Source organism: Leucopleurus acutus, assembly GCF_964270905.1.
Source record: "Leucopleurus acutus genome assembly, chromosome: 2".
Classification (NCBI taxonomy): domain Eukaryota; kingdom Metazoa; phylum Chordata; class Mammalia; order Artiodactyla; family Delphinidae; genus Leucopleurus; species Leucopleurus acutus.
This window is the reverse complement of record NC_139143.1, coordinates 165,546,663-165,565,447: the sequence shown is the minus strand read 5'-3', so window position 1 is coordinate 165,565,447 and position 18,785 is coordinate 165,546,663. Positions and strand designations below refer to the sequence as shown.

The 18,785-nt window shown below is 40.7% G+C and overlaps 1 protein-coding gene across 2 annotated transcripts; it reads right to left on the bottom strand.

Moving 5' to 3' along the window:
• Window positions 1-2,837: 2,837 nt before the first annotated feature.
• SFPQ (splicing factor proline and glutamine rich) lies at window positions 2,838-18,283 on the bottom strand. Of its 2 annotated transcripts, XR_014326000.1 has the most exons (12): window positions 17,372-18,283; window positions 16,493-16,681; window positions 15,832-16,133; window positions 15,635-15,730; window positions 14,546-14,742; window positions 14,359-14,443; window positions 13,914-14,031; window positions 13,456-13,504; window positions 13,254-13,375; window positions 4,460-4,507; window positions 3,847-3,935; window positions 2,838-2,927 (listed from the first exon to the last, which is right to left on the bottom strand). XR_014326000.1 is itself a non-coding variant. In XM_082833691.1 (10 exons), exons 1-10 carry the CDS (start codon window positions 18,191-18,193, stop codon window positions 10,652-10,654), a joined length of 2,118 nt encoding a protein of 705 aa, XP_082689817.1. In that variant the 5' UTR covers window positions 18,194-18,283; the 3' UTR covers window positions 9,785-10,651. The 2 variants fall into 2 exon arrangements, 1 of the variants encoding a protein (XP_082689817.1); XM_082833691.1 differs by lacking the exons at window positions 2,838-2,927; window positions 3,847-3,935; window positions 4,460-4,507 and adding an exon at window positions 9,785-10,789.
• Between the last annotated feature and the right edge of the window lie 502 nt (window positions 18,284-18,785).

Here is an 18,785-nt window from a genome sequence, read left to right as displayed (position 1 = left end):
TAACCACTGGACCACCAGGGAATTCCCTGCACTTTCTTATTGACTAATGATGCCAAGCAACGTTTCATGTACTTAATTGGCATTTCTGTATACCTTCCTTGCAGAAATTTCTATTTAAATCCTTTGCCTATTTCTCAATTGGGTTTATTTTTTACATATTCTGGATACAAGTCCCTAACCAGTTATGATTTACAAATATTTTCTTCCATTCCATGAGTTTTCACTTTCTTGATGATGTCCTTTGAAGCAGTGATTAATTTTGGTAAATCCAATTTGCCTTTTTGTTGTTCATGTTTTTGGTGTCATTTAATAATCTAAGTTTTATAATTTCATTCTTACATTTAGGCATTTCACTTTTTTAGTTAACTTTTGTATAGGTGTGAAGTAAGGGTCCATATGAAACTTAGAGTCAGCATTATCAATTTCAAGAAGTCAGCTGGAACATGGTAAATGAGTAAATTATTTTGGGGAATGCTACGTCAATGAACACGGAATGTTTTTCTATTTGGATCTTTGTCTTTTTCCCCTCATTCCCTCTTACCTCAAGCACGTTTAGAACCCAACCCACTTTAGATGCAAAACATTACATGCCTGATAAACCATTTGTTAAAAATCTTGAGGACTGGGGCTTCCCTGGTGGCGCAGTGGTTGAGAGTCCGCCTGCCGATGCAGGGGACACGGGTTCGTGCCCCGGTCCGGGAAGATCCCACGTGCCGCGGAGCGGCTAGACCGACGAGCTATGGCCGCTGAGCCTGCGCGTCCGGAGCCTGTGCTCCGCAACGGGAGAGGCCACAACAGAGAGGCCCGCATACCGCAAAAAAAAAAAAAAAAAATCTTTGAGGACTTGTTTTGAGCTTAAGCTCCCCACTCGACTCCCCAACACATTTAAAATACCAACTAATCAACATACAACCCTGCTAGGCAGGGAAATTTTTTTTTTTTTGGCTGCACTGGGTCTTGTGACATGCAGGATATTCAGTTGCTGCATGCAAGCTCTTGGTTGTGGCACGTGGGATCTAGTTCCCCGAACAGGGATGGAAGCTGGGCCCCCTGCATTTGGGGTGCAGAGTCTTAGCCACTGGACCACCAGGTAAGCCCCTAGGCAGGGATTCTTAATCCTATTATAACATCATGTTAAGAGGTTATGGAAAAACTCAAACTTTTTGGCCAAACCAATATACAACTTGTCCAAGTTAAATGGTCTCTCCCACGAATCCCAATCCTCAGTCCTAAGGATCTATTACTAATTTCCCCTTGTGGACTCTACAGTCTAAAAGCTTACCAAAATTAACAATTTCCTATTCTCTATAAAATATAAAAATCCTGGACCTGTTGCCTGTGAACCCTGATGACTAGTAAATTTATTTGAAAATGCCACATGCTCCTTTTGTTTTTGTCTTCGTGCAAGTTCATTTATGTACACCCACCTTTTACCCCAATGAAGAAATAGTATGTTCATCCTATTGATGAGCAAACTGCAATTCTTGCCAGATAATGCAACTGGGCAAATTTCAGAATACTTGAACTCCAGTAGCAAGACCCTGTAACTCCTAACCAATATATTATACTGTAGATTTTTGCCTTGAGACCCATAAAGATGCTAAGCAAGCTGGCAATCAGAAAGGAGTAACAGGGCTTCCCTGGTGGCGCAGTGGTTGGGAGTCCGCTTGCCGATGCAGGGGATGCGGGTTCTTGCCCGGTCCGGGAAGATCCCACATGCCGCGGAGCGGCTGGGCCCGTGAGCCATGGCCGCTGAGCCTGCGCGTCCGGAGCCTGTGCTCCGCAATGGGAGAGGCCACAACAGTGAGAGGCCCGCGCACTGCAAAAAAAAAAAAAAAAAAATGGAGTAACAGTTGAACCAAGACATGGACTCAGATGATTCTTGATTTGGGATCTCTCATTTGCCTCTCTGAAGATATGCCAATCACAGATAATCAGAATGATTATGAACACTTAGAGCAGGATCTTGGGCTTCGTCCCTGGTACTGACTACACACAGCTTTTCAAAGCAAATTCCATGGGACCAGTGACTGCTGTGGCTTTCAACTCTCTCCCTTTGCAGTTACAAGGGAATTCCCCAGTGATCCAGTGATTAGGACTCTGTGCTTCCACTGCAGGGGGCACAGGTATGATCCCTGGTCAGGGAAACTAAGATCCTGCAGGCCATGTGGCACGGCTCCCAGAAAAACAAAACCAAAAAACAAAGGACACCAAAAAGCAAACCCCGAATTACTTTTAATACGTACCTCATATTAATTTGGTGTGAAAGATCCCTTTAACAGTTTGTCAAGTTTTAATGAGCGCTTCAAGAATGGAGGGGGCAAGCAGATTTTATAGCAAATTCCAGAATTTTACACTGCGTATAAAATTCAACTCCACTTTAAAGAAATTGCTACTCAGGGTAACCAAAATATGGTTATTTGGCAAGACGCAATTCAGTCTCTACTCGTTAGTGAAGTAATGTCTTGACTACCCATAACCATAATCTGATAATCCTTTTGTAATATACAAAATGCTTTTTAACTGCTAATCACATGGTAATCTCAGGAATAAAACTTACTAAGACTGAAGGCAATTTTAAAATAATGATGGCTAAATCAGGTGAGTTTGATAGTGTAGGGCCATCAGGTTGATTAGTAATTAAGAGGCTGAAAGCAGCTCTGCCAAAAAGGCCTCAAGAAGTAGAGTCCTAAATTATGTAGTTTGTTTTATACTTACAACATGGAATGACTTTTTTAATGTCACCTAGAAACAAGTTGCTGACATATACAGAAAATTCTGGAAAACGGAAGAGTCCTCTACTTAAAAACAAAACCAAAACAAATGGAAGGACAATCTGATTTTAAAATGTCTTTATTAAACAACAGGTTGTTTTATTCCTCTTTGCTCTCTTCCTCACTGGTTTTCGGGACAGAGTTCACCGGATCCTGTCAATTAAAGGAAACAATTACTCCAAAAGACCTAAGAATCACATATCAAGGTCTCAAATATTTATCAGCATCAACCAAGTAAACTTCCTAACAGCAAAGTAACATTAATCAAGGAATGTGGTAGTAATAGTATTTAATGATCTTTAGATAACTAAGGATTAAAGAAGCAGAAATGATTTTAATATCAGACTCACCCAATGAGTTTATTAAATTTTACTTCCATTTTCTACAAGAACTTTCTTACAAGGCAGACCTCTAACATTCAAGACACTCCATTAATTGGCACCCTCTTTCTAGGTGTAAGATATAGCCTCAATTCTTCCGTTTTTGTTAATTTCAAACTGATTATGACAGCCCTTTATACCTAAGTGATACCTTGAACGAATGCAATTTCTGTAAGATGAAGGGACAGTAAGGTACCATCTACAAGTCACCTTTTTGTAAAAAAGTTTTATTGGAACAGTCATGTCCATCTGTCTACGACTGCTTTCCAGCTAGAACAGCAGAGTTGAGTTGCCAGCCCTTCTAGATCATCATCTATATTTATTTTTTCTTCCATCTATTCTCAACTATAGGTAATCCCACCATTTAACTATCTGATGAAAAACAGGGAACTTCAAATCTTCTGAACCTTCTTCTACATAGTCTTATGGACCCAGAGGTGAATACAGATATATATTTTTATTTAAAACTTAAGTCCTGTTTTTGTGAGGCTTTAGCCAAACAGACAAGGTCTACCACACCTCAGAAGGCTGTAAAAATGTTTAAATATTTAAGGGTGTGCTATAAAAACATATTTCCTGTAAGAAAGTTTTAACGTAGAATAAATTAAAATGAGATATCCACACGAGTAGTTATTTTTATACCACCCGAGAGTCCTGAAGGCAGTTTACAGAGTAAGAATCACTCAACTCACCTAGATATTTCATCAGTCTAACAAGTTGTAGCTTTCCTTCTTGATCAGCTCATGCTGTGTGATGTCTTGAGAACAAATATCTTATCCACCTATCATTAAAATATTAACTGTGTTAAAATAACATATTCAGTATATATTACATTTTTACTATTTTTAACATGTACATTTTATTCTGACATCAACAGGTTGAATGAACCTGTTGAAAACAGGTTTTCCCTCCTACCAATGACTAGACAACTGTTCCTCACAATTTATTATGTAAAAAGGAATGGGATTTTGAATTGGTCCAAAGTTCATTTTAAGAGTACTGAAAATATATGTCTCCACTAATTCAAGCCTTCTTTTCTGATCTAAATCTTTCATCTTTTTCTTCTATTGACATCTTTGTAATAATTTGTAATAATCCCAATCTTTTCTCTTTCCAACTCACATACACCCACACGCATGCACACACATTAAAAAAAATAAATAAGGGTATTATCTTAGGAGAGGCGAACATCTTAAAAAAGAGTTAAACAGTTTTCACCCCACATAGCTAAATCAAATTATTTAACCATTAAATAGAAGTCAAACCCAAAATCCTCTACAGGTTAAACCTTCCAAGGAAACTTACTTCAACGGAATGAACACTCCAATATCAGCCAACATCAATCATTCTTACCTAAAGAATAATAAGAAAAAGTTAATATAAAAGACAAGGGCATAAAGATTTGAAAATGCTAGTTAATTTCAAAATTTAAAGAGTAAATTCCAGAGACAAAGATTGGGGGCAAGTTACAGCATAAAAAATAGGAAGAGACTTCATGGGGGGAAAAAATCTAAAATCATTCTGACGTGTAAGGTAGCAGTAGACACCTGAGTTCGAATGAGAATTGTATCCTCTTTAAAATACAAAAGCCTAACTGCATTTTCACCAGTCTGACCACAATGAAGTTTGACTGCAATCCAAAATATACTATCCCTTATGTGAAGGTATGTGACAACGTTTACCTTACCAAATGAGTTTTAACATCGGCTCTTTTCATATAAAAGCACGTACCCTGCTCCCCACCAAGCATGTCTTCCATTCTCAGGTGGACTGACCACCTTCAGCAGGAGTCCACCAAGAGAGCCCTCCCCCTTCCACAGTACACAACAATGCAGTTGTTATCCTGCAATCCTATATATTTGCCTCATTCTTTCCCTCTTAAGTCCTCACTGAGTTTTAAGTTAGGGCAGGGAAGCTATGCCTTATCGGGACAGCAAGGAACCTGAGTTTTTCTGAGGGAGAAGACATTCACCTTCACTATATATGCCTGGCAGGGCCACAGTGCACAAAAACCAGAAAGATCAGCCTTAATTCAAATTCCAGATTTTTCTTCCTCCCTGATTATCAGCAACTGCCAAGGGTATATGAAATAGTTCCCTGTTGCACATGTACCATCCATAAGGGATACTATATCGTTTTGCATTCTTCCTCCATTCTCCAGATTATCCTATGCTGCATCCAGCCCCTTTTTCACCCTCCAAATAAATCTTTTCAGCACTGGTGTTCAAAAGCAACATTTTTATGTTTGATGGTTTACCAACTGTGAGCTTTCCACAGTTGAGTCTTAAAAATTGCCAATCATTATCTAGCAGCAATGACAGATGATTGGGAGCAGCCAAATCCTCTGAATTCTTTCCCTAATAGGCAGCCATTTGAGAACTGCACTAGCTGACAGAGCACTGAAACATTATCAGCTAAAGCCAAAACCAAATAAAGGCCCAGAACAAACATCCTGGCTCTCTAAAACCTGTCCAAAATCATTAAGGGAAAGGCAGTAAATGCAGGACTGTGTATCATGTCACTGCAGCTGACAATGATTAACAATAGGAAACATGCAACCCCCATTAAGGTTAAAAGTCCAAAACTAGTCACACGCATCTCTTTATTGGGGAAAAGTGAAACTATTATGCATTCTTTGTAGGTTTTGCAACCTTATGTGAAGAGCACCCATTGCATTTCTTTCATCTTTCATAAAGCACCGGTACCTGTTCCAAGGGCCTAACAGTACGAAAATGCATTCTGGCATCACACCTCTGAACTTCCGACCATTCTCATTAAAAATAATTTTGGTTTGTAACAAGAAAAGACTATGAAATACAATGCGAGCACCTCGGTATATAGAGTTATTACTGAAACCCATTTATCCCCAGCTTTTTGACTGAGTGATTTTTTTTAAGACCCTCTGCACTAAGATTCACAAATTACAGCTACATACAAATCAAAACTAGTAAGAATTGACTAAAGTCACAGGTTTCTCATCGAAAGTGCAAAAGCCTATTCATCGAGATAAGCAGAATGAAGCAAAATTACCCCCCCACCCCAATGATGTCCATATATTGTAACAAGTACATTCTCTCAAAATTGTTATTGACTGTTAAGAGACAAACCTGCGCTTTTATTTCTAAACAATCACTGAACCACGGTAGCAAGTGCTGGCCACCGACTTAATGGATTATGCCACAGGAAAACCCCATCAGGGATGCATGCCAATTTAGTGACACTCTTGTCACTAATACTGAGCATTATGTTTGATGTGCACTGTATTACTAATATAGAGAGCTAAACTAGTCACCATTTGCTCTTTCATCTAGCAGGAGAGTCAAGTCATTTGGTTGAATGGACTACGTATTAAAGTACAAATTTGTCCCCACCTTGTGAATCGCTTGCCAAAGAACAAGCCATTTGTCTTGATACAATGAAAGAAAATTCTCATAGTCATGAAGAGTTTTACCAACATTTATGCAAAATAAACCAAACTTTCCAGTTACAGAGCAGAAAACATTATACACGAAAGCTGTTTCTCATGCATGCTAGCTAAAAACCAGTTCATAGACCAAAGTTCAGTTGAATTGAGGTCTGGAACAACAGTCGATGCAAAGCTTAAATCCTAAGCAACAAAGGAAGGTGCTTTTGAAGACTTACTGTTTTGGTAGTCGAACAGTTTGGATTGTAACATCACATCCCTAAAGCTAAGGGAACCAAATTCAAAAAGCTACTCTGAACATTTGCAGTTATCCTACAGAATACGACGAAGTCTTATGATTGGGAAATGATTCCCAACATGTATTCAATAGGCAAGTCAACATGCCACACCACTTTCCCCCAGGTTTAGAGTATAAACATATTTAGACAAATCACAGAACTTGAACTATTCATGTTAGATTCCCATCTATGCCCCAAGTTAGTAACAGAGGTGTTCCGATGGAGCCCATTTAAAAAAATTTTTAAATCACATTACAAAAAAAACTGTACTTTTAGTCTTAATTCACTCAACCTGCAGAGTAATTACCAAGATTACACTCAAACTGATATTGCTGACCTATGAGCAGGTCAGTTTGCTACAACAGAAACTAATTATCACATGCTATACAGTCTGTGTCAAGATGCTTAAAAAGCACTCTTACTTCCGAAGTATGGTATGGTTCCCTCCCCCACACCACTGATGTGTTTCATGAGTTATCTTCAGTTACAATGCAACTAAAAACCACACAACTGAATCAGATATACCAAATAATCAAGTTTGCACTTTTTATCTGAGAACTGCAACAGCACTGAATTCTGCCTGACAAATTACAGCTCTAAACCCAAACCCACGCAGTTTTGATATAAGCTAGCTTTATCATACAGGTGTTAGGTGCCGCACTGTAATTTCATTGTCAGAAGTATGATGTCAGAATGCCCACGGAATAAAAGTACATAGCAAGTCACCAAGTTAGATTATATTGCTTGTTACCTACCTGTATGCAGTCGGCAATGAGAATCTCGGAGCAAGCAGGAATACTACATCCGGGTCCTAATGTCCATTGCCATTTGCGGTACTACGTTCCTCACAGTTACGCACTGCAGAAATGCTGGCTAAATGCAGTTATGTAGCAGGCGACTACTTTAATAGTGCATAATTGCAGTCCAAGAACACCAGAAAATATTCCGCCACAACTTAGTGGCTTGCCCAAGAAAAGCCAAGTCTCTAAATTTTTATCTGCCATAATATGCCACTTATAAAAATTGCACAGGCGTAACATTACAATTTCCCAAATTATTATGTTTATATTAGTGGTATAATACATCTAATAGAGTGGTGGGGCTTATAGTATTTCTTAGAAGTTTACCTAAGCAAAGAGGATTATGGTTTCACTAAACGTTGAGCCAATGGGTTAAGTTTCTAAAACACCTATTAAATACACTGGGATCTCTTAGAGAATGCAGTTTTTAAAGATTAGGAATTGTAAGAGGAGTAATAAGTTTAAAAACAATCAGTGTTCCTCTTAAAATTATGAGAGAAAGTGGAGGAGGAAACAGGGGCAGGTGGTTTCTTTAAATGAGAAAAATGGCTAAAATACTTCAAAAGTACTACTTTCCCTTTCCCACCCCCAAGTTTCATAAATCAGCTTTTAGGAATCTACTTTTAAAGATGATTCAAATTCCCATTAGGCTAAAAACTATCATATACATTCCAAGACTTGTTGAAAGTCTATTTGAGTAGCTTACGACCCTTGGTACGCTGCTGTTTCAGTGATTAAAGTCAAAACTTAGTTGAAACTAAGCAACATTACTTGCTAAACAACGTTTAGCAATTCTACACAATAAGGCTATCAAAACCACAACTTTCAGGAGATTATCCATTAGCATCCTTCACCACTCTTCAAAGGTACAGTACTACCAAAAGCTTATTTTAGGGGTCTGTGCCAGCATCCCTTATAAAGAAAGGCATGTAATCTGAAAAATAAACTGAAACATTAATTTGATAGGCAGATTTTTCCATTTCCCCACCAGCCCCCGCCCACACATTCAAGTTCACCCTCTGTGGGTGTCCCATGAACACCCCTTATTTTCTTATCATTAGTGGAGTCCCTACCATACAATTCAATCAAATTGTAATGGACTCCTTTCAAATCAAGACCCTTGTTTCCGGTACAGAAAATCTCATACATTATCACCAATTAATGACTTGGGACAAAACTTCCTCATTGATATAATTCTGGTAGAACTACTCATTTCCAAGTGTCTTGGTGAACAGAAATAATGAACATTTTCTAATGAGATTCTCTCCCTTAATTAGTACACCAGGTACCTGTCAGTCACACAACCAGAATTCGGTGGCATGCCGTTATACTCCACTAGTGTTTTACTTTTAGTATTAACAGGTTTCCTATGCACGAGTGCTCAATTGTTTCAACAACAGGTTTCCCTTTGTACTCAGGCACAATACTAAGCCTTCAGTATTTAAACAAAGATTTGGTTTAGAATTTTACTTTTGCCAATTAACACCAACAGAGGTGAAAAGGAGGAAGACACATTCCATAGTAAGAGTTCTATAATGTACAAATTTGAATGGAAACATAACTAAGAACAAAACCAAACCATTCAGTTACCTTACCTACTACTTTTAGGAAGTTATTCCTCTGCTAACAATATAAACATGGGAAAGCAGGTTCCCATTGTACTAACAGACAACAGTAACGATCTATTTTATTAATAAGTCAAAATGTCTCTAATGAAAGGAGATTCAATGAAGTTGACAATAAACTGACAACACCATCGAAAAGCTCCAAAGCTTTATGGTGGGAGGAAAAGATATTTGTACTGTGTAGCACGAGCAACTCTCCAGATTTAGTGCTACATCAAAAGGAAACTATGGAAAAACACGTTAAAAATATTTCACAGTAAGTATAGTTCTCTGCAACCCTATTTGTTATTAAGTCACTACCAGCTCTTAGAAAAGAAAATAAGTTTTTTTTATAGTCCTACAGATTTTTGCCCAACAGAAGTACCACAAGGAGATGTAAAAGTTAGAGTACAAATGTATACATAGCCAAACCTACTTTATGATGACTATACCTTACTTTCGAGTTTAATTATTCAGACTAAACCCCATCTTTATAAATCACTTGAAGTAATACATGAAAAGACTTCATGTTTAACAATCTTTAATTCAGATGTGAATGTTCAATACAAGCCGTTCGTAGGGCTTGGGACTCGTTCTTTAAAAAACAAGAATGGAGGAATGCAACAAAATGATCTTTCCACTTGTTCTTCAGAAACTTTCAAGGAAAGGATAGATCATAGGGCCGTAAAAGATCCATTTAAGTCATACCCACTTTCTCCCCCTACCAACAGTCTTACACCCATTCCATAATCTTAATACACATTCCTGAATGAAGATTTACAGTTCAGCTTTGCTTACATAGCCATTTGAAAATACTAGCACCGGCTTGCTTCCTATAATGCCAAACAAATCAAATCATGAAACTATTCAATATGCATTTCTTCTTTTTAAAACAAGGGGGTACTTAAATGTAGAAAGCAATACTTAGCCTACAAATACATTTCCCAGAAATGGCATATGCCACTCAAAGGCCTAGACACTCTTATGCTTTCCAAGTGGAACACCTAGCCTAATGTGCATAGAAGCATGAATGGCAAAGTTGAAGATCAAAATCTTAACTATTTTTTCTATTTATTTGAAGCACAGTAAAAAAAAAAAAAAATTGGTACACTTTGGAAATCAGTGGCACAAGGTACACTGCCATAAATTGAGGGACATTATACAGTTAAAAAAAAAAAAAAAAGGAAAAAAAGGAAAAAAAAATTCCCCTGTTTCAAACACTGCATTACATAATTTTACCTGCCCAAACAGACCATTTACAAATATTAGGTCAATAAACTGCTAACATCCATAAAAAGGTAGCTTTCTTACTAAAATGCAAGAATTTAAAAGATTGCTATCTAAACAAGAAAAGACAAAAACAAACTGGAATGAAAGCCTAGATATCACATCTAAAATCGGGGTTTCTTGTTTGGGCCTTCATACTCTTCTCTCCCTCTACCATATCCTGCCGGAGTTCCAGGCCCCATTCCTCTAGGACCCTGTCCACCCACAGGTCCCGCACCTCCCTGCCCAAAGCGCTCAGTACGCTATTGGAACAGTTAAGTAACAGTTCATTATATGTAGTTGATGTCCATGTGTGTTAAGTAAATATTTTAGAAGGTTCCGTAGTCAACGTTCGTCGATACAATCACCAATGAGTCGATCCACAGGTACCGGGAACATAGAAAGGAAAAAAGGGTAATTTGAAAATTAGTTTACGATAATACATGCCTTGTGGTATGTTCCCACTTGAGCCATTCTCATACACCTGTTTCAAAGAATAGATCTTCCCTGTAGTGCTAAAAAATTTAAGAATTAGTGCAGATGTGAAAACCCATTCCAAAATGAGTTTTAAGAAATTTCACATCAGATTAACCCACTGAAAAGCTTACACACTTCTCACTTTCAAGGTCTGAACAGGAAATTTAATTTCCAAGTAAGCCTAACAAGCCCAACCAGACAGATTCAATTCACTCAATGAAGTGACAAAGACCTACTCACCAGTTAGTGGTATGTGCTGCATAAGAAACCTTGTGCTTTTCAAGATCTTAAGACACATCTGCTAAGTTGCAGAAACCTTAAAAGGTTCAAAGTTTTAATAAAATGCTACCAGACTACAAAAAGAAAAAGAATAAAAGACTAATAGATTTAGTCACTTAACCGGCACAGTAACTTGATTTAAAAGTGTGTTGCCATATTCTCACAGGTATACCACCTTCAGAGCCATCACTGTATAACCAGAGACAATTATGTTCACAGTACTGTTCTCTACAATTGCAAATTGACTGTATATACAGCCCACCCTCATAACAGCCCAACTTTCCCCTTAGGTCTGTAAAAAGTCCACTGACAGTTATGATTCCGTGTTTTGGGTGTCTCCCAAACAGCATTAACACCAAGCTTAAGTGACTGCAATAAAGCAGGACTTCATTATTCCACCTAGTTTTAGGTACTTCTAGTCCTAGAAACCTATGTTCCCAAACAGAAAAACCCTACAGATATGCAAAAGCACAGCAGCCTGAACTATCTTTCAAATTCTATTTAAAACAGACCAGTTATTCTGAGTATTGCTAGGAAAAAAACAAAACAAAACCCGAAAACCCGAACAAAAACCCCCCAGAAACTAAAACGGCATCAGGGTTTAACTGTTCCCATAAATGATTTCAACATGCTTCCTACAAAATACTACAGGGTTACTATAAAAATACTAAATCCTAATCCTTCAAACTATTTCAAAATCCTAAAATTCTTAGGTTTTCAGCGCGTTGTATTGTATGTTTTATCTCAAAAAGGTAAAGAGGAAATTTGGGGGTTTTACAATTATGTTATTACAGTATCTTAGAACCCAGGAGCTACATGTCACATGGACTACAGAATCTTAACTGTGGGAACATCATGTCAAATTACAGTTACAAATCTGATACATACCTACACCTGCCTATTAAGAAGGATATAAACCAAAATGTTACCCACATTATTTTTAAAATTCAATTTGAAGAAAGCTAACAGCACTACGTTTAACCCAACCAGCTACTTATGATTCTAATTCTCAAAAGCCTTAAGTAGAGTTTAAATAGATGAGGCCCCATTCTAAATCCTTATGTTCTTATTTGTAAAATGAATCTAGTGAGCTATATGCTGCAGCTTCCCTCCTTTGCCAAAAGCCTGTAGGTGAACTAATCAGATTCAATTCAGTTGTGACAATGTACTTTTCTCCAAACCCACCTCTACAGCCAATACTCAGTTCTTCTAAGGATTGTAAAGTCCTAATACAGCCACTCAGACCAACTCACTTGGTTGTTCTAAAGTATCCTGACAGACTATCTGTACAGCTAAAATATGACAGCATCAAGAAGGTTCAGATCAAATGCACACAACTAGTATGCTTAAAATTATCATTGACTTTTGCTACCCTGTAGCAAAACAGAGATGTCAGTTTATTTTAGAAGGTACACCTATAGACAGGCCCAACAGGTGGGAAACGACGAGTCCGAAGACTAAACAATTCCTTTTTCATGGGTAGAAGTCACACCAAATATAGGTCAAAGTCCTACACATTGCTAAAACATGCCTAAAGCTACAAACAAGTCTGATTCACACTTTTGGCAAATACCAGCTTAACGAATGACAGCTTGCCATTTGATTACTCTCACGTGGATGTAGAATAATGTTACATTATCTAACATTTAGAATTTGGATTTGCCATGAGCTATAGTGCAAAAGTACACAAGCAATATAATGGAAAGCACCTAAGTCTACTTATTGCCAAAGATAATTCCAACATACTACTAAAAGCATTGACTTTTTGTTGGCAACCTTATCTGTTTAGGTTACCACATTGAGTTCTTCTATGTTGCCAAAGTATTCCTCAATACTACGATTTACATGATAGGGGAACTAAAAGAGGTCCAGTCGCCTACTTAAAAACAAAAACGAAAACAAAAAAACACACACACATAAGTTGTGAAAACGAGAATTTCCTTTTGAACTATGTCCCACAGGATACATTACCATGTCGCTTCCCATCATGGAACCACTCATTGTTGCCGGTGGAACTCCAGGATTAGCTTCATAACCTATGCCACCACCACCACCTAGAGGTGGAAATTTCTGGCCTCCTGAACCATAGGGATCTAGGAAACAAAAATGCTGGTTACAACTCAACCAGAATACTGCTCTTCAGTGGTATTACTAATTTAATTTTCATTCTTACCTCCCATGTTCATTGCTCCTCCACCGCCCATTCTCATGTCTCTTTCTCTCTGAAAGAAAAAATACCCGTTCATACACCTGTACTAAACCCATACCAAGCATTCTTGAATACAAAAGAATTTCCAAAGCTTAAAAAAAAAATTGTTTTTCAACTTAAGGGAAAACAACAATAAGGTAATTTTAAAAATCAGTAATCTGAAACCAGGTGAGACTCCATTATCAAAAGACCTATAAAGCAAGCTTCTTCCCAACCAATGAAATCTTTTGGCCCACCCAAGGAAAAGATAAAACTCAAAGGAAAAGGCATATCAATCATAATACACCACCTGGGTTAAAAAGAGAAAAAATGGCAGAATAGCTATAATATGAAAGGTTATATTTAACTGAATAAAATTTCATCCTAGATGTCTACAAACTTTGTAGAAAACTCCAATTACACTGCAAAAGAAGTTTACTTACCGGATCCATGTAGCCCATCCGGCTATAACTTTCCTCTCTTTGGCGTCTCATTTGTTCTTCCATCTCACGTTGACGAATCATCATCTCTTCTTCCCTCCTACGTCGTTCCTCCTCTTGCCTAGAAACATTCATCAAACATAAAAACTAAAGTTTTATCCACATTTTAAAAATTCAATTTGAAAAAAACTCGTAGTTTGTTTAAGAGCATTACAAAGTCTAGGTTAGAGCAAATACACACAAAGGCTGGGACAGTGACTAAGAAGAGCCCTAAAGGTATTTCAGCAAAGTAAGTGAGCCTTATAACAAAAATCTTACACTCTATTTCAATTTAAGCATTAAACCAAAGCTGCCACAGTATTTAACACCTCTGTATTTCATTTGACTCACCTGCAAAATTTAGGTACACTTAATGCAGAAGCAAAGACTTAATTTAACAAGATTTTACCTCAACTGCATCTCTTTACGTTTCTGCATTTCTTGATTGTGAAGTTCTTCCATGCGTCTTAATTCTTCCTGGCGTCTCATCAGATCTGAACATTGGAAAATTTTGTCATACATTCACATTAGTGAAATTCTAGTAAGTTCAAAAGGCAAACGACCCTAACGGTAATATTTCACAGAGAGTCCTTTACCTTGACGCAAAAGATTTGCCTGATGCTCATGATAGGCATCTTCCATTTCACTTTCCAATTTGTCCTTTGCATCTTTCATGTTTTTTTCAACTTGTTCCCGCTGCTGTTTTTCCATTTCATCCAGGGACTTCCACCTCTGAGAATACTCATACTCAAATGTGCCATGCTGGGCAAAACGAGGAGGGGTTTCTCTCTCCCTGACAATATTTAAATATGAACCAATTTATAGATGCACACAAGAAATATATCTGATTTCCCCTAAAAACAATGGTCACTTCACTGGCCTGTTACTGCTAAGAAATACTGAAAGGTACAGATCACCTTGATTCTTAATAAGGTATTTTTACAGCAAAAACAATACATGTTCCAGAAAGACATAGTCAACAGTAACATGGGCACTGAAGATAAATCCTACCTTCCTCACTTTCTATTTCCCTAGCCAAATTCTGATTCAAGAAATATTTTTTCAACCCTTAAAAATGAGGATACCGGGCTTCCCTGGTGGCACACTGGTTAAGAACCCGCCTGCTAACGCAGGGGAAATAGGTTCAAGCCCTGGTCCGGGAAGATCCCACATGCCGCGGAGCAACTAAGCCCGTGCACCTCAACTACTGAGCCTGCGCTCTAGCACCCGTGAGCCACAACTACTGAGCCCGTGTGACACAACTACTGAAGCCTGTGCACCTAGAGCCTCTGCTCCACAACAGGAGAAGCCACCACAATGAGAAGCCCACGCACCGCAACAAAGAGCAGCCCCCACTCGCCACAACTGGAGAAAACCTGCGTGCAGCAACGAAGACCCAACGCAGACAAAAATAAATTAATTAAAAAAAAAAGAGGATCCTTACAACACATCCTAACAACCATTAAGAACAAAACAAGAATGCATGTGAAATATACCTACCTCAGAAACAACACTAGGTATTTGAGTAACTGCTTCAAAACCTCTAGCTTTCTGAGCCTGAGGTTTTCATTATGCCCATCCATTTCAAAGAACTTTGCATATTTTAAGCAAAATTGAAAAATTACTCTAGCAAGTTCTTGTTTACACTTAAATTAAGAACTGCCCAAAAGTTCAACAGATCTTACTTTTGATACATTGGATTCTTCTGTGCAAGTTTTTCAGGAAGACCATCTTCATCATCTAACTGTTCAAGGGGTTCCACAATGACTGGACGAGGAGTTCTAACAACAAAAATGGTTCCATCTTAATTTTGTTCCAGTTTCATTGCATTTTCTTCATACAAGTTAATAAATAAGTTATTCGAATAAACATAAAAACTTACGTTGTTAGTAAGAAAACACCTTCACTGCATCTTTCAAATGCTTTTCTTGCTGCTGGTTTAGAAGCAAATTCAACAATGCCTTTCCCTGTAGATCTTCCACGATCATCCACAATTACAACAGCCCTTTCAATAGGACCAAACTGACTAAAGGCTTCTTCCAACAGTTCATTGGAAACATAAGGTGAAAGATTTCGAACAGAAAGGGCAGCAGCATGTGTGGCAAATCGAACCCGAAGCTGTCTACCTCTCATGGGTGTATCATCAAGTTCAGCTTTAGCAATTTCAGCTAATGCTCTAGATTCCTGAAAGCATCAAGACATACAGTCACGTTAATGACCTCAAAACTGGCTACTGCCCACCCTAAAATTGCCATAAGCCTAACTCCCGATCCTATTCTTCTGACAGCTCTCAGCTCAACTATCTCCAGACAGCCCACCCTGACACCATTCAGGGGAGGGAGGTAAATACCTTACCCACCCACTCCCTTCCTTTCTTAGATACCAACAATTATGCACTGTACAACAGCTGCAACTTTTGTGTGAGTGATGAAAAATTTTAAAACTAATTTATTCTTGTTGGTTTAAAAAACACTATGTTTGTTGTAGGAAAAAAAGACCCTTTTAATTCCACCAAAAAAACACAAACAAACAAAAAAACTCACAAGCTTAATAAATCCAAATCCTTTGCCTTTGTTGATAAAAACTTCTCCTGGTTCTCCATATTTAGCAAATAATCTTTTGAATTCATCCTCCGTGATATCAGCAGGTAGATTACCAACAAACAACCGACAACGCTGCGTGTAAGTTTTCTCTCCAGGCCTCCTCAAGAGAGACAAGTTGGCTTTAAACCCCTAGTGAAAAAGGAAAGGAATTTTCAGATACCAGTTACCTCTGCAAATAGGAAGACCCAATAATAATTTTCGTTTTTCCCAAACTGGGTATGTTACAGTCAAGTTGCTCTCCTGTTCCATTTAAAGTCAAAGATGCTACTACATTTACGGGATTTCCAATGTAATTAGTCCGAACATCAAAGACCCTAAACCATCCAGAACACTCTCGAGAACAGCCACAAACCTCTCTATAGAGTAGACTCTGTATCAGGAACCTCGTCAGCGGTTTATGCTAAGTGTCAAAATCAAAATCATAGTGGGCAAAAGTTAAAATGGTGGTGGGATATTAAACACAGACGACCAAAAATTCCGTTGTCGACAAGCCCTGGGCCTGCGCGTGTAAGACCAGGCCTACCTCGATCTCTCCAATCCTCCACCCTATTCTGGCTCCCAGGATCCACTAGCTTTAACAAGGCCCACCATAGCTTCTCAGCGCCTCCTTCCGTCAGTTCTCCGCCAGCCGGGAGGCCTAACCCGGGGTGGGGGGGGGACAGCTGGCAGACCCGAGCCGTCCGCCCCTCTCTGCAGCAGCCGGCCCCGCCCCCCACGCCCGCGCGCAGGCGCCCTTTCCGGTCTCCAACAAAATGGAGGGCGGAAGGGGGGGCGCCGCCATCTTAGGGAAACCGACCCGTAGCGTAGAGAGACACTCACCTCGGAGTCAGAGATCTTCTCCTCGCTGCGGCCGCCGGGCCCGCCGGGCGGCGGCCCTTGGTGGTGCTGCTGGTGGTAGGGCGGGTGGTGTTGCCGGCCCCCGCGGGGCTCCCCGCCGCCTCGGTGCGGCGGCTTGGGGTGGCCGCCAGGAGTGCTTAGGCCCGGGCCGCCGCCGGGCTTCGGCCCGCCTGGCATTTTGCCGCCTTTGGGGCCGCCGGCTCCTGGGCCCTGCTTAGGCCCGGGGCCCGGGACCCCCGCGGGTGGAGGCGGCGGGCCGCCAGCCTGAGGGGGGGTGGTGGGGACCCCGCTGCTCGGCGGCGCGGGCGGGGGCACCCCGGGGGGCGCCGAGGTGACAGCGGGCGGCGGGGTCGGGGTGGGGCCTGGCCCCGTGGGGGCCCCCGAAGTCGGGGGTGTGGCGGGCGGCGCCGAGCCGGAGGCCGGGGGAGCGCTGCCTACTCCGGGAGCAGGGCCGGGTCCCTGAGGGACGGCAGGCTTAGATGAGTCCTGTGGCGGCGGCGGCGGCTGATGCGGCGGCTGCGGATGCGGCGGCTGGTGCGGCGGCGGCTGAAGCGGCGGCGGCTGCTGTGGTGGCGGCTGCTGCGGCGGTGGCTGCTGCTGTTGCTGGTGCGGAGGCGGTGGCGGGATCGGAGGCTTCGGGCCGCCCTGGCCCGGGCCGGGCCCCAAAGGTCCGCGGTTCTGATTGAGGCCCATGCCGGGTGGCGGAGAGCGGAAATCGTGGAGGCCGCCGCGGCCGCCTCCCCCTCCGCGTCGGTGGAAACCGCCACCGCCACCGCCCCGACTTCGGAACCGGTCCCGAGACATGTCTGTGATCAAGGGGCGGTCGAGGCAGAAGCGAAGAAGACGTTCGGGGAACGTGGAGGCCACCTTGCTTCGCACAAGATGGCGGATGACACAGGCGGCGCGCCGCCTTTGTCCTCTTCTTATATAGGCCGGCTGGCACGGCCCCGCCTACTTCTCGATCTGTAGCTCCAAAAGCCAGTTGCAAGTACTGTACTTGATGACGCTAAGTTACGAGAAACTAATCTTTCCTATTGGCTCCCGGTGAGAGGCGGGAGGCGTGGAGTGGTTGAAGTTTCCAGTCGGCCAATGAGCGGAAAAGGAGTTGGCTGTAGGCCACAGTGATTTGCTGGGAGATATTTGAATGGGTTCTCCAGAGCAATTTTCCCGTGAAAGCAAATAGCCAGGGCCCTATCAGCAGCTCCTAGGGAGAGATGTTAGAAGGCTCCTTCCTTTCTTGATTGCTCTTAGGAGCAGCCTGCTGGTATCCTTCCCCAGAAAGAACAGCAGTCTCTGCTTCAAAAGCATAAATGAAGTGCCTGCTATCTCTTCCGCCTCGTGCTGGGCCAATAAAATTAGAGAAATAAAATCTTAACCGATTTCACACACACCATCT